At 65.9% G+C, this 19,502-nt stretch overlaps 3 protein-coding genes across 3 annotated transcripts; 2 read left to right on the top strand and 1 right to left on the bottom strand.

The window, feature by feature from the left end:
• The first annotated feature begins 76 nt into the window (after positions 1–76).
• Positions 77–3,262, top strand: CHLRE_06g304700v5 (uncharacterized protein). Its single transcript, XM_001691196.3, has 2 exons — positions 77–579; positions 832–3,262. Exons 1-2 carry the CDS (start codon positions 523–525, stop codon positions 2,323–2,325), a joined length of 1,551 nt encoding a protein of 516 aa, XP_001691248.2. The 5' UTR covers positions 77–522; the 3' UTR covers positions 2,326–3,262.
• A 2-nt stretch (positions 3,263–3,264) lies between these two features.
• Positions 3,265–14,496, bottom strand: CHLRE_06g304650v5 (uncharacterized protein). The gene is made up of 14 exons (XM_043063676.1): positions 14,091–14,496; positions 13,743–13,929; positions 13,417–13,518; positions 11,797–13,173; positions 11,467–11,631; positions 9,398–11,328; positions 8,881–9,275; positions 7,778–8,710; positions 6,462–7,621; positions 6,165–6,268; positions 5,696–5,907; positions 5,306–5,484; positions 4,947–5,087; positions 3,265–4,736 (listed from the first exon to the last, which is right to left on the bottom strand). Exons 1-14 carry the CDS (start codon positions 14,204–14,206, stop codon positions 4,617–4,619), a joined length of 7,122 nt encoding a protein of 2,373 aa, XP_042924382.1. The 5' UTR covers positions 14,207–14,496; the 3' UTR covers positions 3,265–4,616.
• Positions 14,497–14,592: 96 nt separating this feature from the next.
• On the top strand, positions 14,593–19,502 carry CHLRE_06g304600v5 (uncharacterized protein). Its single transcript, XM_043063675.1, has 9 exons — positions 14,593–15,008; positions 15,481–15,636; positions 16,085–16,167; positions 16,417–16,516; positions 16,979–17,149; positions 17,437–17,626; positions 17,945–18,154; positions 18,396–18,553; positions 18,805–19,502. The coding sequence occupies exons 1-9, from the start codon at positions 14,697–14,699 to the stop codon at positions 18,895–18,897; spliced, it is 1,473 nt and encodes a 490-aa protein (XP_042924381.1). The 5' UTR covers positions 14,593–14,696; the 3' UTR covers positions 18,898–19,502.

Below are 19,502 nucleotides of genomic sequence, written 5' to 3'. Positions count from 1 at the left end.
AAGACACAGCACCGCAGACACGGCTGCCGCATTGTGTTCTCAGTCGCATACACTGATACGATGAATAACGGTGTTTCAGGGAGCGGGCTTTGGCTCTTCATTCTGTGGTGGAAATACCGTTGTGCAAACTGGCGGCTGATACAAATGACTCCTGGATGTTCCTTCATTTGCATCCGCGTCCTTACGATGTGCCACGTTACCTGCTGCAAAACTGGCGGGTGTGAGGCAATCCGGCTCTGGCTCTTTGTCTGACCCATGCAGCTTGGTCAACCACGCGGGCAAGCAAAGGCGCACTCATCAATCCGAGTGCTTTCCCGATACTATATAGCTTTATCAACGCCTATATCTACGTAAATCCTCAAGAGTGGACCGTGACTTGGACATGCGGCCCCGACTTCTTCCTGTGTTGACTTCACGCCATGTTGAACCGTCTATGAAATAGCATGTTTCTTAGCTGTACGCTGCTTCGAATCCCCTCTGTCCATTGGCGGAGTGAACGACGACCACCAACACGACAGCAAAATGCCAGGAAAAGTTCATGAATCAAGGGTGCTCAATACTCTTAATCACTTGAGCAAGGTGTGCTATTGGTACATGATAGTGCGAGCGACGGCGCCTTACCAAGGAAAAGAAATGTCATTACGGAATGTGAAAGGGCTTATAACCGCACTGGCGTTGTGAGCGGCACTGTCACTTCAGCCACAGTGCTGTCAGGACTGTGAAACTGCTCGTGTCTCGTTTGGCTGCGCCGGAGGTTAGGGCGTCTCAGAGCCGTCAATCGCTGCGTGCCACCTTGACGACGCCCTCGCCACACTCCCGCACCTTTCACAGCTCAAGGAGGTCCGCATCCTGGGCCCCACGCCAAACGACCTTATAGCGGAGGCTTTTGAGCACAAGGCGCAGGCTAGTCACGAGGCGCTCCGATGGAAGGCGCAGCACCTGCAGGACACCGCCAACGAGGCCCGCGCCTCGCACCGCTTCCTGCATGTGGGCCTGCCTGCTCAGCAGCCAGTCCATCAGGGCGGCGACCCCATGCTATCAGATGACGACGAGGATGAGCGAGGCCACATGCCAGCCTACCAGCTAGGGGTGGATGCCTTCAGCGACGACGAGGCGTCAGACTCACAGCCCGCGAGCGAGGCCGGCGCGGCACCGGGTGCGGCAACGGGTGCGGGTGCCGGCGCTGGCGGTGACGCTGAGGAGGAATCGGCCGGTGGAGCGGCCACGCGTGCGTCCGGACCACTCATGCGGCTAATGACGGTGCGGCCGGCGGCCCTGCAGGCGCTGCAGCTGCCGGTGGGCTTGGAGGGCGGGGCAGGGCCCAACAGCGAAGGCGCCGCCGCCTCACCCGCCGGCATCTCCACGCCCACGCGCTCCCCCGCTGTTTCGGGCAAGCTCCCGGGTCTGCGCCTGGGCGGTGCCAGCCGGGTACAGGCCAGCTCCGCAGAAGGCAACACGGGGCCGGCCAGTACGAGCGGCGGCCCCGGGAGGAGCGGCGCGGCCCCGCTGGGCGGCGCTGAGCTGTTGGGCTGGAGCGGCGCCGCGGCAGGCGGCGGCTTCGGTGCGGGTGTGCTTGCAGGTGGCAGTGGCAGCATGGCGTTTCTAACTCCCAACGAAATGGGGGAGGGCGGGCCGCGCTCCCCCGTGATCCGCAGCAGTGTGCCCGGCTCGCTGCCGCCCGCGCCCACCTGCCAGGCGCTGATCATCGCAGCGGCCAGCCGCCGTTCCGGGACTGGATACATCGCGGTGCCGCCCGCCCCCGCCGCTGTGACGGCTTCCTTGCTGGGCGGTGGCCCCATCGGCACGGGAGGCAGCGGCGTGGCGCCTGTGTCCATCAGCACCATGTTTGCAGCGTCGCCAGGGAGTGTCGCAGCCAGCAGCTCCTGCGCATCAGCACCGCTGCCCCGCCTCTCCCTCAACCTGGACCGGCACTCGCCCGCGGAAGCGGCAGCTCACAAGGCGCTGGTATTGCCACTGCCGGGCGGCGGCCGTGGCGCCAACCGCCTCAATGCGCTGGACGTCCCGCCCTCCGCCGTAGCCAACATCACGCCGCCCGCGTTCGGCGGGGAGGAGCGCGCCGGCAGCCGCAGCGAGAGCCCCTCTCACCAGCTACTCAACTACACCGCGCTGAGCTCGAAGACCGGAAGCAGCCCTTCAGGCTTGCGGCTGTCTATTACGGGAGGCGAGGACGCCGTTCGTGGAGGGCATTTGGCGCCACTGCCAGGGCCGGCTTCGCGGTTTGCGCCGGCGGCGCCCGTGGTGGCCCTGCCGAACCTGCCGTCCCCAGCTGGCCGCGCCTCTGGGTTGCCCAGCCTGAACGCGTGAGGTGGCTGGATCCGAGGCGGCGGTCATCCAGGATGCAGCTCTGGGGCAAAGGGCTGGGCTCTGAGCTGGGCTCTGGTAAAATGAGGCATGGCCATTGTACTAATACGGAAAGTTCTGTAATGTCCAGGGGCGCCGGGTATTAGGCTGATGCACATGCTGCCCTGTGCTGCCAGACAAGCACGAAGAACGGAACTCAATGCAACATGGAACTTCGATGGACACAATGTCATGTGGGTGGGATGCGTTCCAGCGCAATGCCGTGGGCTTATTTTGAGGGACGCTGAGGGCGAGCCCGCCATGGCACATGATGCAAGCAGGTGCAGAGCAGTTGGCTCGCGTGTCGCCGTTCTTACGCATGGGCGTGTGGACAAAACGATGAATCACATGACGCATGTGAGTACCGGTTTACGGCAAGGCACTACGACAGGCCAGAAGTGACGCAGTGATGCATTGCCTGGATGCAGGACTTGAGCAAAATTAACATGTTGCAGTCGGTTTCTTCGCATGCGACGCCGACGTTACCGTATGTCTCGATGCACATCCTAAGAATGCCAGACCGCAGGAGACGACACAGTAGACTGGGTGGTGAGGCCAATGAGGTGTGCGGGGGGTACTCTGACCCGCTCTGACCAGGGGACCCAGGGTTCTGGCGGTGGAGTGTGGACCCTTGACTCTCAGACTGGCCATGTATATGCAGGCGCAAAGTCGCAGATCGGGACTGCAGATGTCATGAACCGTTCGACAGGTGCGCATGGCCCTTCCTTAAGCGGGGCCGGGCGCCTGCCCAGTCCAGCCGAGGGTGCCAATGTAATTGAACAGCGGTACCATACATTTCAACCTTGGGATGCCGCGGTTATGCGTGAGGCATACAGAAGCTCGTGGGTTGGTTACGAGTTCACACCGATTGGTAAAGGGAACAACCGATGATAACCGGTAGGCAGTGGGCATTGCCTAAGCGGCTCAGCTCCCGTGTGTCTTGGGCTGGCGCATACGCACATGGCGAAGCCTCAAGGCACTGCAGTCGCAATTGCATTATGCAGTAGGCTGGGCGAATATGTGGGCGCTGACGTGGGAGAGAAGCGGGCGAGGCGGCAGGCTGGCACCGCAAAATTACATCATTAACTTCACTACTACCGCAGTAATGTGTCCATATCCAATCCCGAGCAACAGGCGAGTGCGCCGTACTACCCCACCCACAGTACCCATGCAGACGCGCAGGCGCGCAGCCCTATTCTGTCCTACCCGTCTTGCTGACACGCGTCAAAAACAGCTGTACAGTCCCTTCACAGTCCCACACGTCATACCTTCGTGCTTTTGAGGTCACAAACCGTTCATACGCATTGCACTTGTTATATTTCCCAGAAACCTTCAACACGTGAAGCCGTGCTTGCCCGCGTGCACGCAACGCACGGAGGACACACAGAGGACAGACCCGCCCACCCGACGGCCATGCAGCCGCCCAGCAGCCTCCAACCAACACATGTGTGGACAAGGACACTCCCAATGGTAGCGTTCACGGCAAAGCACTTAGCGCACCAAATCCTAGGTACTCGGTACCAGATACTACTGCACTCGTGCCGATAAGCAAGAGCCGGCCTTGTCAAGCTGGATTCCAACGCGGTCCTGTAAACTGTAGAACCGCCTCCATTTGATTCGGTACAAACTGAACGACGATTACGTCCAACAACTCAGCTATGGTACTGGCCGCCGCCTACTTACTATGCTTTCATCAAGGGAAGAGCACTGCCAAACAATCCGCGTACAAACGCGATCCCCATCCGAGCCTCGCCTGCGCGTACGCCCCACCTCCCCACAACGAATGCCGCGCGCAACGACCCACCGCGACCCCTGCAAGCCATGCCTCTTCATCAAAGGCGCCACTATCCCTGCCAATCTCGCCCGCTCAGAACCCCCACCCCATCGATACCCATGGACACTACAACGCAGCGTTTCCTGGACACTACGGCAACACAACTCTCGTTGGGCACACAATCGCCGCATTCTGCAACGCAGCATCCCCCACGTCCTGCGCCCCCTGACCACCATCCCTCAACTTGCGTTTTGGGTGTGCTGGTTACTTCCCAGTCCGGACCTTCACTCCACGCTGCCGGCCTCACACAGCACTGTGCTGCCAACTGCCAGCTCCTGGACGAAACACAGCACAGGCATAAGAGGCCCACGACCAGCCTCGCGGGTCCCTGCTCCTGCAGTGGCGCGGCACCATACTGCGCACGCCACACCGTGTCGTGCCGAGCAGCGCTGTCCTGTCGCCCTGCCTCTCCTTGCGCCCCTCACAGGATGCCGTTGAGCACGCGCTGGTAGTAGTCGTACTGCCGTGTGCGCCAGGCGTCCAGGCTCTCCGCGATCAGCTGCAGCACGTGCGCCACGCACTGCACCTCCGTCAGGGTCATCTGCAGCAGGGGCGCCGGAGGCGGCGGGCAGGGCAGTCACGACATGCAGGCAGTTGGTGAGGCTGTTGTCGCCGCACGTGCATCAGCTTATGTGCGCCCGTGTCCAAACAGCATCCCCATTGCCAGTTTCATCTGCAAAAAAATGCATACGGTGGGGCCCAGGGGTGCTGCCAGCGGCACTGCCCCCAGCACACCAACACGGCCGCCCACCTGCATCCGCTTCTCCAGCGCCTTGACGGCCCGCTCGCCGGCCTTGTAGCAGGGGAAGCCGCTCTTGTGCATCATGCGCGTCAGCAGCAGGATGCGGTCCGCCTGCTTGCGCATGGCCAGGAAGCCCTGGATCATCAGCACCTGCAGGCGGACAGAGGAGGCAGGCAGGCAGGCGGGCGGGACAGCGGGACACGGGGTTGGCACATGGGAACAGGATTGGGCGAGGCGCGTCCTGGCGTCGACAATGGAGCACGTCGATGCAGACAGGCATCGCTGGGAAGCCAGCAATCGCGTAGCGTAGTCGCGAAGCCGCCCACAGATGACGGCTGGGTCTATCATGCTGACCAAAACCATCCCACCTTGAAGTAGTCGAACATCTCGCTGGGCCGGCCGTCGCTGTTGGAGTCCATCACCTCCAGCAGCTCGCGCGTGAGCTTGAAGGGCGCGCTCTCGAAGTTGACGCCGCCGGGCGAGTTGGACAGCAGGAAACCAAAGTCGATGTGCACAATGCGGCCGTCGTCATCAAGCAGGATGTTGCCTGCGCGTCATAAGCGCAAAGAAGCAAAGCGAGGAGTCAGGAGCGTTGGTGGGTTATGGCAATGCAAGGCCAGAAGAGACAGTCGTTCAGGGCGAAGCGTTGAGCCGTCGACAGCTGTGTTGCGACACGCGCACAGAGGACATGGCAAACACTATTAAACACGCAACAGAATACAAGTCTCAAGCTCCCAAAAGCCTTGCGGCGCTCTCACCGTTGTGCCGGTCCTTGATCTGCAGCAGGTAGCAGATGAGCGAGTAGGCCGCCAGGCTCTCGGTGAAGCGGCGCTGCGCGGCGGTGCAGCCAGGCGAGCCGGCGCGGCCGAACTTTGCAAAGAAGTGGTCCGACAGCGAGGTGCTGGGCGGCGAGCGGCTCTTGATGGTGTGCAGCGACAGCGTGTTGGGCACCATCTCGATCAGCGCCGTCCTGCAGGGCCGCAGGGGTGAGAGGTGAGAGGTGGTGTGGGCGTTGGTGTGGCCGCGTGTGATTCCTGAGTACCGTGCATGGTCAGCGATGCGCTGCGTGGAAAAAAGCCCACAAGCCAAGTACGGTAGAGGGCATGTTTCTGGATGATTATGTTGCTGTTTGCAACGAGCATGGCGCCCTGCTGCCGCCAGATACGTGCCACCACCACCACCACCACCTGTCGTAGCACAGCCCCCGGGCTGCTGGCGCGCCCTCACCTGTTGGAGGTGACCAGCACCTCGTAGGGCCGCACCCACAGCGGCAGGCCCGCCTCGCGGAAGATGTCCCCAAACACCTTGATCAGCTGCAGCGCCAGCAGCTCCTGCGGGGGGTGGAGGGCGGAGGGAGGTTGCATGGTTTAGGGGAGGCAGGGAGCGTACGTGAACCATATGGGACATACCATGCAGGACACGTGCATATGTGGTGTATAGTACCCACACACATCCTCAGCCCTTCAACCCTCGGCATTCGTGCACACGTGCTCATGCTCCATACAAGCGCGCAAACGCACGCACCTGGCGGCAGTCGTCGCCGCTCTTGACGATGACGCACCGCAGCGCCCAGCCCGCCCGCCGCCCATGCGGCGACTCGCGCTGGATGCGCTTCACCTTGGCCGCCCAGCGCTCGCCGTACACCGCCACCGCCTCGCGCCGCCGCCGCTCCTCCAGGCTCTCGCGCTCCTGCTTGCCGTCCGTCACCTTGACGCCGGCGGCCGCCGCCGCCGCTGACGTCGAGGTGGAGGGCGCTGGGGCTGGCGGCAAGCCGCCGGCGGACAGCGCAGAGGCGGCTGCGCCGCCGATGTTGCGCCCGGCCGCGGAGGCCGCCACCGCCGCCGCGGCGGCTCGGTCCTCGGTGCCGCTGCTGCTGACGCTGTTGATGAGGCGGGCCAGGCGGCCGGCGCCGGAGGAGGAGGAGGAGCTGGTGCCGGCTGGGCCGGAAGGGAGGCCGCTGTGGCCGCCGCGGACGGGGCTGCCGCCGCGCGGGCTGGCACCGGTGGTGGGTGTGTTGGTGGCGTGCGAAGCTGGGTCGGACGGCGGCTTGTCTTTGTCCTTGTCGGCGCCCGATGCCCGCGACAGCATCGTGGTCAGGGAGGACTTGAGGCTTGCCGCCAGCCCCGATGGACCGCCGCCGCTGCTGGACGGCCCATCCGCACTCGACGGCGGCGTGCCAGGCCGGCCGCCCAGCGGGCCCAAAAATGACGAGGAAGGCCCCACGGGCGCAGACGCAGCAGGGGGCGTGGGCGCTGCTGTCGACGGAGTGCGGTGCTGCAGTGTCGGCGTGGGCGGGGAGCCGGTTGATGCCAGCACGCCACCCCCGATTGCAAAGCCCAACTTGGTGGTACCGGACGGGGACGCCGCCGCCGCCGTGGTCACGTCCATCGGAGCCGTTGCCGGGCTGCCGCTGAGCGAGACGTTGATGACGGTGGATGCGTTGGTGGTGCGGCGGCGCGAGAAGCTGGGCTCGGGCCCGGCGACCGAGCCGCTGCCGTCGCTGGCTGCTGCTGCCGGTGCCGCCGCCGCCTCAGCCTCCTCGCCCGGCCGCTCCTCCTGCACCGCACTGAAGGAACCGCTGAGGCTGCCGCCGCCGGCGCCAGCGCCCATCAGGTAGGACGGCAGCGGCACCAGCGGCGGGCCGCACTCGTAGGGAGGCGGCATGTGCTGGATCTTGTACTTGCCTGAGAAAACAATTCGCATGGATAACAGGGGGGGCAGAGGTGAGATCTGTTGGCTGTGCAGTTCGGTGCTGTGAGGAGAGGACATTACGCTCACCACATACCGTGCAGCACAGGGTAAGCCCGCACATGCCATGTACAACGCCCCAAAACACCCACCGGCTAGCATCTCGATAGCCTCGTGCGATGGGGTGCGGCGGCTCTTGCGGTAGGGCGAGGGTATGGCCAGGTTGACTCCCTGCGCCACCTCGAACGACACCTGGACGAGCCGAGGCGTGCGGGACGCGTAGCCGCTGCCGCCCATCGGCCAGCCGCCGCCCGCACCAATCCTTGAGCCCACAGGCCCCATCTGACTCCCCCCGCCGCTGCCGGCACCGCCGCCTCCCGCGCCAGGAGCGGTCGCCGACGTCGCCGCCGCCGGCGCCAGCACCGCCGAACCGTCCACGTCGTCTTCCGCCGCCGGCTTGCGGCACAGCCCGAAGCGCGACAGCAGCGCCAGCGCCTTGCTCTTATCCAGCAGTCCGCTGTCTGCGCCGCTGGCTGCCGAGTCCTCCGACACAGGGCAGGGTCCGGCGGCCGGCCCAGACACCGGCGCAGCCGCAGCCGCTGAAGACGAGGAGGTCAGGGCCGCCTTGGCCCGTCCTCCCAGGGCCGACAGCGTCGCCAATGTGAAGGAGCCGGATGCCGCGAGCGAGGGGTCACCGCCGGCCCCGGCGGCTGCGTCTGCGGTGGTTGCCAGCGCGGCCGCGTGCTCGAGCGGCAGCAGATTTGAGCTGACGCCGGCGCCATTGCACAGGCCGCTGCCGCCGTGCATGCTGGAGGCCAGGCTGGGGGCGACGCTGCCAAAGCCGGCGCCAGCATCTGCAGGAGCGCCCGGACGCTCCGCCTGCCCGCCTACCGCCGCTGCCGAGGGCTGCGGGTCCTGCTGCTTCAGGGACTGGGGCTGGAAGTGGGGCTGCTGCGCCGGGGGCTGCGGCAGCACGCGGATGCGCACCCGCACCATGGGCGCCTCGCCGCGCAGGGACGCCAGCAGCCCCGACAGCTTACTGGCCATGGTGGGGTCGGACTTGACTGGCGGCGGGCTGATGCAGCCTGCACAATGAAATAAAAGATATGAGCGCGCAGTTCACATATTTGTCGCGATATGGACAGCAAAGGATACCCAAGTGCTCCTCATAAACAAACGCGGCTGTTGCCCGGGATGATGCGCTGATCTGTACGCCGCCCAAGCTCAGCCCGCATAACGGTAGCCCGGTACCCACCTGCAGCCATTAGCTCGGCAATCTCTTCCTCCGTGAGCTCCCGTCCGCCCATACCGCCTGCAGCCGCAGTAGCGGCAGCCGGCTGCTGCTGCTGCACGGCTTCCCCGCCGGACCCGCTCAGATGGCCTCCACCTCCACCCGACAGGCCGCGATGCCCCAGCGGCCCGGGGCCGCTGGGCGGCAGCGAGGGCGGCGGCGGCGGGCGGCTGCCAGGTGGTATGGGCGGCAGCTGCGCCTGCACGTGCTGCTGAGCAAGCTGCTGTGCAGCCATTTGTTGCTGCTGCTGGGAGTAGGACGCTACAGCCGCCGCCGCAACCGCAGCGGCTATTGCCGGATCAGGGCGGGCGGGCGCATCTGGGCTGCCCGGTGCCTCGGCACCAGAGAAGCACAACGACCTGGGGACGACATGGATGGTCAGGCGCAAAGATGGATGAAGGACGGTTGCCTTTTAGCGACACCTGAGCGGCAACCATTACCGCAGTCAGGACACCCAGTTGTAAACCACGTCGACACGCACCTGGCAACGCCGCTGGCGCCCTCTTGCGCCTTGCCCGCGCGAGTGAAGCTACCTGTGGCACTGCTGCTACCACTACCGCCGGATCCAATAACCCCGGATCCAAATGCAACCGCGCCCGACGGCGCGTGTGAAGACGGAGAGCAAGGCTGCCCGGGCGCGGCCGCCTGGCCCTGTCCAGCCCCCGTCGCCGCCCCGGCGTTGTCCTCCGACCGGTCACCCATCACCCGCCTCAACAATGCGCTGGCAGTTACGCTGCCGGCGCCGGCGCCACTCGCCGTAACGTGTGGCGAAACCTCCTTTGCCGCGTTGATGGGGCTGACGCCGCCTGGCGGCGGCGCCGGCGGCGGGCGTGGCGGCAACCCGGTCGCCGCCGCCGAGCCTGAGGACGTCGACTTGGCGCGTGGCGTCGGCGGGTGAAGTGCCGGCCCGGTCGTGGCACCGTGCGGCGCGCCGCCATCCGTGGCGCGTGTAAGCGCCATCACAGCCGCAGCCGCCGCAGCGGCGGTTGGCGTTGACGCGCTCACCGAGCTGCCAGGCGCACCTGGAAGCGGCCCCAGGGTATCGAGCGAGCCGCTGCTGCCGACGCTCATGACAGAAGCGGCGGATGCGAAGCTGGGCCCTGCGCTGGTCATACCCGTGCCGGCATGGGCATTAGCATTCGCAGCGGCAGCCGCGGCAGCCGCCGTCGTCGCCGCCAGTGCTGCTGCCGCGATGTTGCTATTCGAGGCGCTGCGTGTGGGAATGACGACGGCGCCACCAGGCGGCGGCACAGACGGCGACGGCAGGCCGCCGCCACTGCCAAAGCTGGGCGGCCCCGCTGACGGCGGCCGTATGAGCGACACGCCCAACAGCGCAGCGGCAGCCGACCCAGACAGTGCTTGCGGCCCTGAGGTCGACGTGCCAGTCGTCCCATCGCCCTCCGCCCCCGCCACGGTCGCGGTTGGCGACGACGTGCTGGCGTGGAGCGGCGAGGCGGCAGCTGCCGGCACAGCACCGCCCGGCGCTGCAGCAGCTGGCGACGCCGTGCGAGCCGCCGCCACCTCTTCCAACACGCCCGCGTAGTTGATGGAGTTGGAGGGGTAAGAGGCCACCGGCGCCGCCAGCAGGTACTGCTGGGGCGGTGCCCACGCCGCCGGCTCCTTCTGCTGCTGCTGTTGTTGTTGTTGATGTTGGTGCTGATGCGCCGCCACCGACCCGTGCACGTTGCTAACGCCCAGTGGGTGGGCGTGCGCGTGGCCGCCGCTGCAGGCCGGGCCGGAGCACGCCGTCGCACCGGCGCCGGCCGGCACTGGGCTGCCGGTGTCCGAGCGGCACTGCGTGGGGCTCATGGACACGGAGGGGCTGAGGCCGCTGGGCGTGTCAAACGTGGAGGTGGCCAGCGACGCTGTGTCCGCCGTCGTCGCCGTCGTCGTGCCACCGCCCTGGGAAGGCAGGCTCGCGCGCCCCGACGCAGTGCTGCCTACCCCGCTGCCCCCGCCGCCGCCTGTACTGCCGCTCGCGCCGTCCGCCGCGGCGCTGATGCCGCCGCCAGCCTGCCGCCCCACCGGTGAAGACACCGAGCCAATGCTGTGCCCCTGCCCGTGCGAGCCGCCAGACACGGAAGGCGCCCCGACCGAGGAGGACGCATACGACGAGTGCATGTACTGCTGCTGGTGCTGCGCGCCAATGCCCGTCAGCGCGATGCCGTACGTTTCCCGCCGCCCAAACTGCACCACCGGCGGCGGCGCGGGGCCGCCCGCCGCCAGGCCGCCCGCCGGCCCGCCCACGCAGCTCACGCCCTCGCAGCCATGCACTGCGGTCACGGCGCCGCCGCCCGAGGTGAAGATGGGGTCGACGCCGGCGCCGCCCACGCTGGGGCTGAGCCCGGCGCCGTAGGGGTCGCCGCATTCGTTCTGCCCCTCCAGCACCTCCACGAACAGCATGAAGGGCGCCTGTGGACAAAACGGCGATCGTTTATTACAGCCTTGACTGCAATCGTCCAAAGTGTGTCCTGCCCGCCACTGCTTGCTGCGCAAGAAGCAGCCTAGTTATGCCGTACGGCACTACGGGCCCTGGCCTCGCGCTCCCACCTTTTCCCGTGAGTTGAGCAGCACCGCCTCCCGCGCCGTGAGCCGCAGCACGCGGTCGCCTCCGCGGCCCATGGGGAACCAGATGGCCACGTCCCGGCGGTTGGCGGCCTCTATCTCCCGGTTGATGTGCTCCAGCCCCACCCGCAGCGCGCGATGCCGCTCATCCTGTGTGCATACAAATGAGAAAGATACAGCATGACGCACAGCGGCAACGCCGCGCCCGCCATCCGAATGCCTGTTGCCACCAAGCCTTCAGCGATACGGACCATTCCGCGTGCCCACTCTCCGTAACGATGGCCTGAGCATACCAACAATGCATCGAGCACCCACCTGTGAATAGTTGGTCAGCGCTGACGACGCGTCACACAGCGCATCCACAAAATCCAGCGTGGCGCCGAAGGTGTCGTAGCGGAGCCGCGTCAGCGGCGACATGGGCCGCCCGCCGAACTCGTCGTCCGACATCAGCCCCTCGTCCTCCGCCGCCACCATGCCCGCCGCCGTGTTCTTCGCCGACCGCTCCAGCAGAGCCGACACGCCCTCGCCCTCGCCCAGCTCCCGCCGCAGCGACTGGATGCGCTCCGCCAGGTTGGAGGCGGCGCTGGCGGCGGCGGCGCTGATGGCGCTGGCGGCGCGCGCCGCGGCGCCTGGTTTGGAGGGGTCGCCGGCTGAATCGGCGCTGGTGCCAGTTGCCGAGCGGCGAGGCGGCGGCAGCGGCAGCTCCTCACCCTTTGCAGCCTGGGCAGCCCGCGCCACTGGCCCATTGGCAGCAGCAACCACCGGCTTTGCCAGCAGCATCGCGGCACCGGCCGGCCCGCGCGGCGGCGGCGCGGCCACGTGCGGCAGCTCCATGGGCGGCTGTGTGGACGACATGGGCCCCGCAGCACCGCCCATGGACCCCTGCCGTGACACCACCCCCTGGCCCGCCGACAGCGACAGCCCACGCTGCTCCGGCGCCAGCAGACAGCCCAGGTCAATCTGTAGGCTACCGCTCTTCCGTGCGGTCAGCCCCGCCCCGCCGCTGCTGTGCTGCAGCCGCAGCCCCGGCTCGCCCCCGCCCGCACCCTCTTGCCCCTGCTGTCCCGGCAGCGCCACTGGGAGCACCGGCAGCAGGTTGGCGGCGGCCGTCACCGCGACCGCACGCTCGCTTGCGCCCGTGCCCACTGCCGAGCTAGCGCCACCGACGCTGCCATTGCTCAGGACCGTGCCGCTGCCACTTATCCCCGCCGCCGCTGCGGCTGCGGCTAGAGTGGACCCCGGGCCGCCGTGACTGGGCGGCGACATGACTATGTGGCCGGGCGGCTGCACGACCGGCGGGTGGTTGTGTGCGTGGAAGAATGGCGACTGGGAGTGCATGGGCGCCGGCACAGCGGCTGCGTTGGCCAACGGGACCGCCGTTGCTGCTGAGAATGTGGGACTGTGGTAGTCCGAGTCTTGCGCCCCGTTGTTGCCGCCCGCGGAGCTGTGCTGGAGAGGCTGCTGTTGCTTCGCTGGTTGCGGCCCGACTGCGCCACCGCCGTAGCTGCCGTTCGCCGCGGTATTACGTTGCGGCACTGCCGAGTGCGGCAGCATCGACAGCGGCGGCGGCATGGTGGGCGCCAGCATGAGCGAGGTCCCCGGGCTGAAGGGCGGGCTGAAGGTGGGGCTAGCCAGCACATTGCTGGCGTAGGGGCTCAGCGGGTCCAGCTTGGGGTTGCGGATGGGTACCTCCTGCAGGCCGCCAGGGAGCCCATGCCAGGACAGGACGGGCTTCAGTAGCTTGCAGAAGCAGTAGGCGTTATGTCAATGAGTACGGCCAGGAGTATGGCCATCAGGAAGCGGACCACGGGTGTTGTACCAACTTTAGGGCTGGCTTGCAGTCCCGCCGTGCCCACGTCCGCACCGCCTGGCGCATGGAATGCCTCCCACAGTCTCTGAAGATTTACTGCTCCGGCCAAGCGCCATGCGACTCACCCATTTTCCCTCCAGAGCCGCTTTGTAGGCCCGCTCCCGGAAGCTCTCCAGGGTTTTGTTCTTCGGGTGGTCCTGGCATAACGCCACTAGGAGCCATTGTGTCTGCGTGTAAGCAGCGCCAGCAAAGAGAAAGCGGAAAGTTGGAGCGGCAGCAAACAGCTCGGCACGAGTGCCTGGCCTCGCTAACCAGGGTTGCGCAGCGATTCATTCGCCCAGTCTGGCACAGCCCGCTGGTTCCGCGGCCTAGTCCCACGGGCTCTCTGACAGGCGGCTGAAGCATCTTGCTGCATTCAAACCAGCCAGCGCGCAGACCCGGCTGTGCGCACCTTGATGGCTACCCGAAAAGTTTTGGAACAGAGCTCCACAATGGTTCGCTCAAGCGCTGAGCCAGGCCGACTGACGGCAAGATACACGAACTGCAGCAGGAACTGCTCGACGGCCTCCTCGCTGAGCTCGTGCAGCCGGTTCGCCAGATAATCTTGCACCCCAGCTTGCGTGCTCGTGTACAAATGCCTGTGACGCGCAACATAAATGAAACACTTCATCAAAGGCTGCTTTACGGCACCAGCCCCTCTGACTGCAACACACACGAGCTGCTGCGGGCCTAGTCCCTCCCGGCCTTGCCTCAGTTAATCCTGGCAGCCGTGATATGCAACGAATCAGAAAGCACTCACTGAAGCGCGAGCCACACATCAAAAGGTGACGATTTGAAGTAGCGCAGCAGCAAGTCCTCCTTGTTGGCTTTTGATTCGCTGCCCCATTTGTTCGCCAGCTGCTTGACAAGAGACATGACACCTCTCCTCAGTCAGCTATAGCGGGCAAGCTGGTTTCGGCGGTGCTTTCCGTCTGGCGTTCGGTCCTGCGGAGCCAAACTATGCGCCAAGCCAGAGCCAAACAAGTGGCTCAACAAGCTATCCACCGCTGTCACTCATATTTACTTCAGAGTCCGTGAAAATTTAGGCAGTCAAGTGGAACGCGGATATCGCGGCAGCCACCGCCTGCAGGCTTAAAAGTATGTCCAGACTCAGCAACCATAGCGAAGTGCAAGTACGGGCCCAGTCGCGGAGCGTGCAGGTGGCAGGTCGAATGACTGGAATGAGGCGCCCCGAATGGAAGTTTGCAACACCAGCCGTCGTGCTCCCCTGTTTTCATTTCCTTTGACCCAATAAGCATTCAATTGTGCCCCACGTTATCCCGGGCCTTGTGCGTCCATTGCACGGCTGACAGCGCTGAATCCCCAATTGTGCCGGTTTTGCACGGATTCAGGCCCTGCAGCAACAATGCTGAAGCTATATAGCTCGCAGCTGGTTCCTCACACCAAGGGTCTACAGCGCGCCCAGCCGGTCCCAGTCTCGGTGCTTGCCGTCCACTCGACGCACGCAAATGTTGCGCCGACGGCGCCGCGCGTCGCTTCTGAGTGGCGGCACACCCAGTCTCGCCTTCTTTGCCGGAGCGCGGCGCCGTCGACCGGCGGCGCGACGAGTCCCGCTGGTACCAGCTCTGTACCCCCTCAGCTGGTCCCGCCCACCGACCCCAACTCCTACTGCGTGCTCAACTTCTATCACCTGACACCCGTGGAGAACCCCCAGGAGGTAAGCGCAAGAGGCGTATTTGGGGTTTTGGCACGTGGCACTGCTAAGAACGGCTCTCTCCTCCAGCTACAAGCGAAGCGCCGCGCGCCGTGCGTCCGCTAAACTTCTGTGGGGCTGCTATTAGTCACATACCAGGCACAATATCATCATGTTCGGCGGGCCTGCGTGTGACCCGGCCTGCGAGCCACTGGCGTCCTTAGTCACGAGTACCCCTGCGTCCGTACAGCGCTCCGTTCCGTACCTGGGTACCATGCCGCCGCATGCCCGCTGTACCATGTACCCATACCCACATGCGCCCGCCACTTGGCCAGGAGCGCCACGGCACCACCCATCGAGCCCTCTCCCCTCCCTCCTGCCCTTCCCTCCCTCCTCCCCTTCCCTCCCTCCTCCCCGTGCCTCCCCCCTCCCCTTCCCTCCCCTCGGGCTCGGGCACATGATCCCCCTCCCCTCACCCCCGCCCGTGCCCGCTCAGGCCACGGAGGAGCACCGGCGCTTCATCGAACGCATGGGGCTGGACATCCGCGGCCGCATCTACATCTCCAGTCAGGGCATGAACTGCCAGTACGGCGGCACGCTGGAGCACTGCACCGCATACGTGGAGTGGGTCAAGCAGCAGCCGGGCTTCCAGGTGGGAGGGGGCCCGCCGGTGAAAGGCAGGGGGAGGCCAGGCGTGGGGCCTGCCAGCCGTGGCTACAGTAGTTGGAAGAAGGCGGGGCGGGTGAGGAGGGGAGGAGGGGCTGTTTTGGCCATTCCCAGACTCCCAGAGAGACATGAGGATGTTGGGGGGTTGCGGTCTCGCGCAGAGTTGGCAGCGCACCAGGTGAGTGTGGGTGACACCTGAACTGGTAGCGATTAGGGGAGGGGCAGGAAAGGGAGGCTCTTCCGCATGTGACGGGGGGCGGGGCGGGGCGGATGGGCATGGGATTTGATGTTGGCACCAAGAGCGTAGCCACACGGGTCACAGCTGGGGTGGGCTGTGTGTGGTGGGTCAGCTGGTGAAGCATGATGAGCGGAGCACGCTGACGCCATCCGCCTCTGCCGCTGCCGTTGCCGCGGTGTGTCACATGCGCACACAGAACCTGCGCTACACGGTGTGGCCGTCGCCCGAGGGGCACGCCTTCCCCAAACTGCGGCTCAAGTACAAGCCCAACCTCATCAGGTGGGGTGTGTGTGTGAAGCGGACATGCAGGACCAGAGGGAGAGGGAAAGGGAAAGGGGCGGGAAGAGAGGGACCGGGAAAGGGGCGGACGGAGGGGGGCAGGGGAGAGGGATAGGGGGGTGGGGTTTGGCCTGCCGGTCAGCAGGCGGGGCGCCGGGGAGCCCTTGCACCGGGGCTCAACACGCACGCAAGCTAGCTGTCTGAACTGCAACGTTAACCTGCCGCTTGTGTGTGTCTGCACGGCTGCAGCCTGGCTGGCGGCATGGAGGCGATGCCCATCACCGACCCCGCGGCGCGCGCCACACCCCTGGAGCCCGCGGCCTGGAGGGACATGATCGCGCAGGCGGAGGTGCGCATCTGGGGGGGGGAAAGGGGGCGGCTCGGGGCGGGGCGGGGTGGCTGGGGGCGGCAGGGGGCGGGCGGGGGCGGCAGGGGGCGGGCGGGGGCGGCAGCGATTGGAAGGAGGGAAGGAGGGCGGGCGGGCGGCTGAGGAGCCGGCGGTTCGCGTAAGGTCAGGAGGCGGCGGTTCGCGTAAGGTCAGGAGCCGGCGGTTCGCGTAAGGTCAGGAGGCGGGCAGGCGGAGGGAAAGGCGCTGGGCATGGCCTAATGGGTGGGGGCGTGATGGGTGATGGCAGATGAGTGGCAGCGAGCTGCTGTGTGGGCGGCGCAGGAGGCCTGGAGGTGACATGTTGCGAACCTGGCTTTGATACCAGCAGTCGCAGCCTTGACGCACATACCGCCGTTCGTCACACCTTGCAACAGCAGCTCCCGGGCTCACCCCTCCTCACGCGCCTCCCGACATGTTCCCCAGGAGAAGAAGGTGGTGGTGTTGGACGTGCGCAATGACTACGAGTGGGACGCGGGCCACTTCGTGGGCGCCGACCGGCCGGCGGAGGAGGTGTTTGCGGAGACGCCTGTGGGCGAGAGCGAGGCGGAGGTGCCGCAGCCGCTGCAGGGCAAGGACCCAAACACGCCCGTCATGGTGCGCGGCAGCGGGGTGTGGCGGGGTGTGTGGGGGGTGGGGTGGGGTGGGGTGTGGGATGTGGGGTAGGTTGTAGCAGTCCTACAAGAGGGTTGGTGGCGGTTGAAGCGGACACTGCTGGAGCGGGTCGAGAGGGTGACGGCTGGGGTGGAGGCGGGTGGGAAAACGCAGGTGAGACGTGGGAGGGTATGAAGAACTCACGCAAATGCATCTGCTGAAGCATCTATGTGTTTGCTCCCCCTCCTTAATCATGAATGCACGCCCCCGCCCCTGACCCCTGGTCTCAGATGTATTGCACGGGCGGCATCCGCTGTGACGTGTACAGCACCTTCCTGCGCCGCAAGGGCTTTAACAACTTGTACACGCTGGAGGGCGGCGTGCAGAACTACCTGCGGCAGGAGGGCGGCGACCACTGGAAGGGCAGCCTGTTCGTGTTTGATGGCCGCATGGCCATCAGCGCCAACAAGGACGGCGACGGTGGGTGGCCGCGTGGGCGGGCGCGTGGGCGGGTGGGCGTGTGTGCGGGGTGGCTAGGTGGGTGGGCGGCGCTGAATACGTCACGACAGTAGCGCTGTTGGATCTTCTGCTGTTCGTACCCCTCGCCTGACCTCCCCACCCTGTCCGGCCCCGTCCTGGTAGCATCATCTCGTCTTAACAAATCATGCATGTGATTCCCCTGACCTGCGCTGCCCCGCCCTGACCTCACGCTCTCCTCCTCGCTCTAATGCATTGGGTTCGGTTTAGTTTGGGCTGGTATCTACAACCCCCCACCCCACGTCTCCTGGCGCCCTGCAGAGGGCGGCCCCCTGCCCGCCGCGGTGCCGTGCCAGGTGTGCGGCTCGCCCGCCAGCCAGCTGCCGCACGTCAACTGCGCCAACATCGACTGCAACGAGCTCTTCATCGCCTGCGCGCCCTGCAAGGCCAAGCTGCAGGGCTGCTGCTGCGCGGAGTGCATGACGGCGCCGCGGCTGCTGCGGCCCGCCAAGGTGGACGGCGGGCAGTACGGTGAGTGAGGGCTGGGGGGCGAAAGGGGCGTGGCGGTGGTGGTGGTGCGGTGGAGGCTGCTGGGTGTCGCCTCCACAACAACCAGGCAGCACAGGTTCCGTATGGGTGATGTCGGGATCACCTGTCCATGTATCCTCCCTGCCCCGGCGCCGACAATGCTTTATGGGAAGGGCGAACACACACCTGCGACCACCTAATTCATCCTACTCCTTGCACCCACGCCCACACACTCGCGACCCAGGCGCCTGGGGCAACTACGCGGACCGGGACGAGGTGGGGCCGGTCATCTCCACCGGCCGCAACCGCGAGGGCCGCGTGGCTCGCCGGGCGCGCCGCCGCGCCGCACTCAAGGAGAAGCGGCTGGGGCAGATTGAGGAGAAGCTGTCGCGCAAGAAGATGGTGGGTGCAAAGGGTTGGGGGCAGGCCGGGCAGCAGGGCAGGGGCAGCAGGGGCGCAGGGGCGAGGGCGGGGCTCTTGCGACGTGCCGCTGCGCGTGCCGTGGATGGGGTACAGCCGTTGGTTAGGCCTGCGAGTTCGAGCAGCGCGCTTGCGGATACGGTTCGACCGTGCTGACTGCGCCGTGGTTTGCACGTGCGTGTGCCGTCCCGAACCTGGCGTGTTGCCGCCCTACTCCGCTGCCCGGGCTGCAGGTGCGCGAGGCCATGGCGCGAGTGGAGGAGGTGGAGGCGGCGCAGCGGGAGAAGGGCGTTGAGCAGGGGCCGCGCATAGCGTGCTCGCAATGAGGGCATGCGGGAGGTGTAATGTATACTGCTCGTGCCGTTGAAGTGGGGGGTGTAGGGGTCGGGCGGGTCAAGTAAATGAATTGCCGGGAGGTCGCAGAGCGGTGTGGCACTGAAGACGATGCCAGCGAGCGGGGTGTTTACATGTGCTGAAGTGCTAGGGGTGTGAAGTACTGGTGTGGCTGGCAACAAGGAGCGAGGTTGGCACGGACCAATGCGACGGCAGGGGATGCGACCGCCTCCAGAAGACTGACGTGGAAGAGTTGTGACTGAACTGAGGTGATGACTTGATGGCACTCAAGGTATCGTATTGCTCGGCGGCGTGTGTCGGACGAAGTCAGTATGTTCATGCCTCTCACACGCGCAAGGGCGCTTCATATATGATGACAGGTGTTGGGCGTCGGGGCGTGGTGCTGACCAGTGCGCATCCCCGCCCGTAACCAAGTGGCACGAATAAACTCCAGTGTTGATGTGTCGCCTGCCGGGAGACAATGAAGGCGACCCCGCACCGTTGGCCAGTCTGGCGTGCTCACAGGCGGGGTCGGGCGGGGTTCAGGGGTAACGTTGGCAATGAGCATGCGCTATATGCGCTTTCCCCGTATAGCTAG

Source organism: Chlamydomonas reinhardtii, chromosome 6 (assembly GCF_000002595.2).
Source record: "Chlamydomonas reinhardtii strain CC-503 cw92 mt+ chromosome 6, whole genome shotgun sequence".
NCBI lineage: Eukaryota > Viridiplantae > Chlorophyta > Chlorophyceae > Chlamydomonadales > Chlamydomonadaceae > Chlamydomonas > Chlamydomonas reinhardtii.
Note: the sequence above shows the minus strand (reverse complement) of the source record. Positions and strands in the feature narration are given on the sequence as shown.

Bases quoted from the DNA above. Each gene is read 5' to 3' on its own strand.
- CHLRE_06g304650v5 (XM_043063676.1), bottom strand. From the start codon at position 14,206: ATGTCTCTTGTCAAGCAGCTGGCGAACAAATGGGGCAGCGAATCAAAA. The intron at 13,519-13,742 runs GTGCGCACAGCC...GCTTACACGCAG, and splicing joins CTTTTCGGGTAGCCATCAAG to ACACAATGGCTCCTAGTGGC. The intron at 9,276-9,397 runs GTGCGTGTCGAC...TGTCGTCCCCAG, and splicing joins GGCGCCAGCGGCGTTGCCAG to GTCGTTGTGCTTCTCTGGTG.
- CHLRE_06g304600v5 (XM_043063675.1), top strand. From the start codon at position 14,697: ATGCTGAAGCTATATAGCTCGCAGCTGGTTCCTCACACCAAGGGTCTA. The intron at 16,168-16,416 runs GTGGGGTGTGTG...GCACGGCTGCAG, and splicing joins TACAAGCCCAACCTCATCAG to CCTGGCTGGCGGCATGGAGG. The intron at 18,554-18,804 runs GTGGGTGCAAAG...CCCGGGCTGCAG, and splicing joins AGCTGTCGCGCAAGAAGATG to GTGCGCGAGGCCATGGCGCG.
- CHLRE_06g304700v5 (XM_001691196.3), top strand. From the start codon at position 523: ATGCCAGGAAAAGTTCATGAATCAAGGGTGCTCAATACTCTTAATCAC. The intron at 580-831 runs GTGTGCTATTGG...CACCTTTCACAG, and splicing joins CTCTTAATCACTTGAGCAAG to CTCAAGGAGGTCCGCATCCT.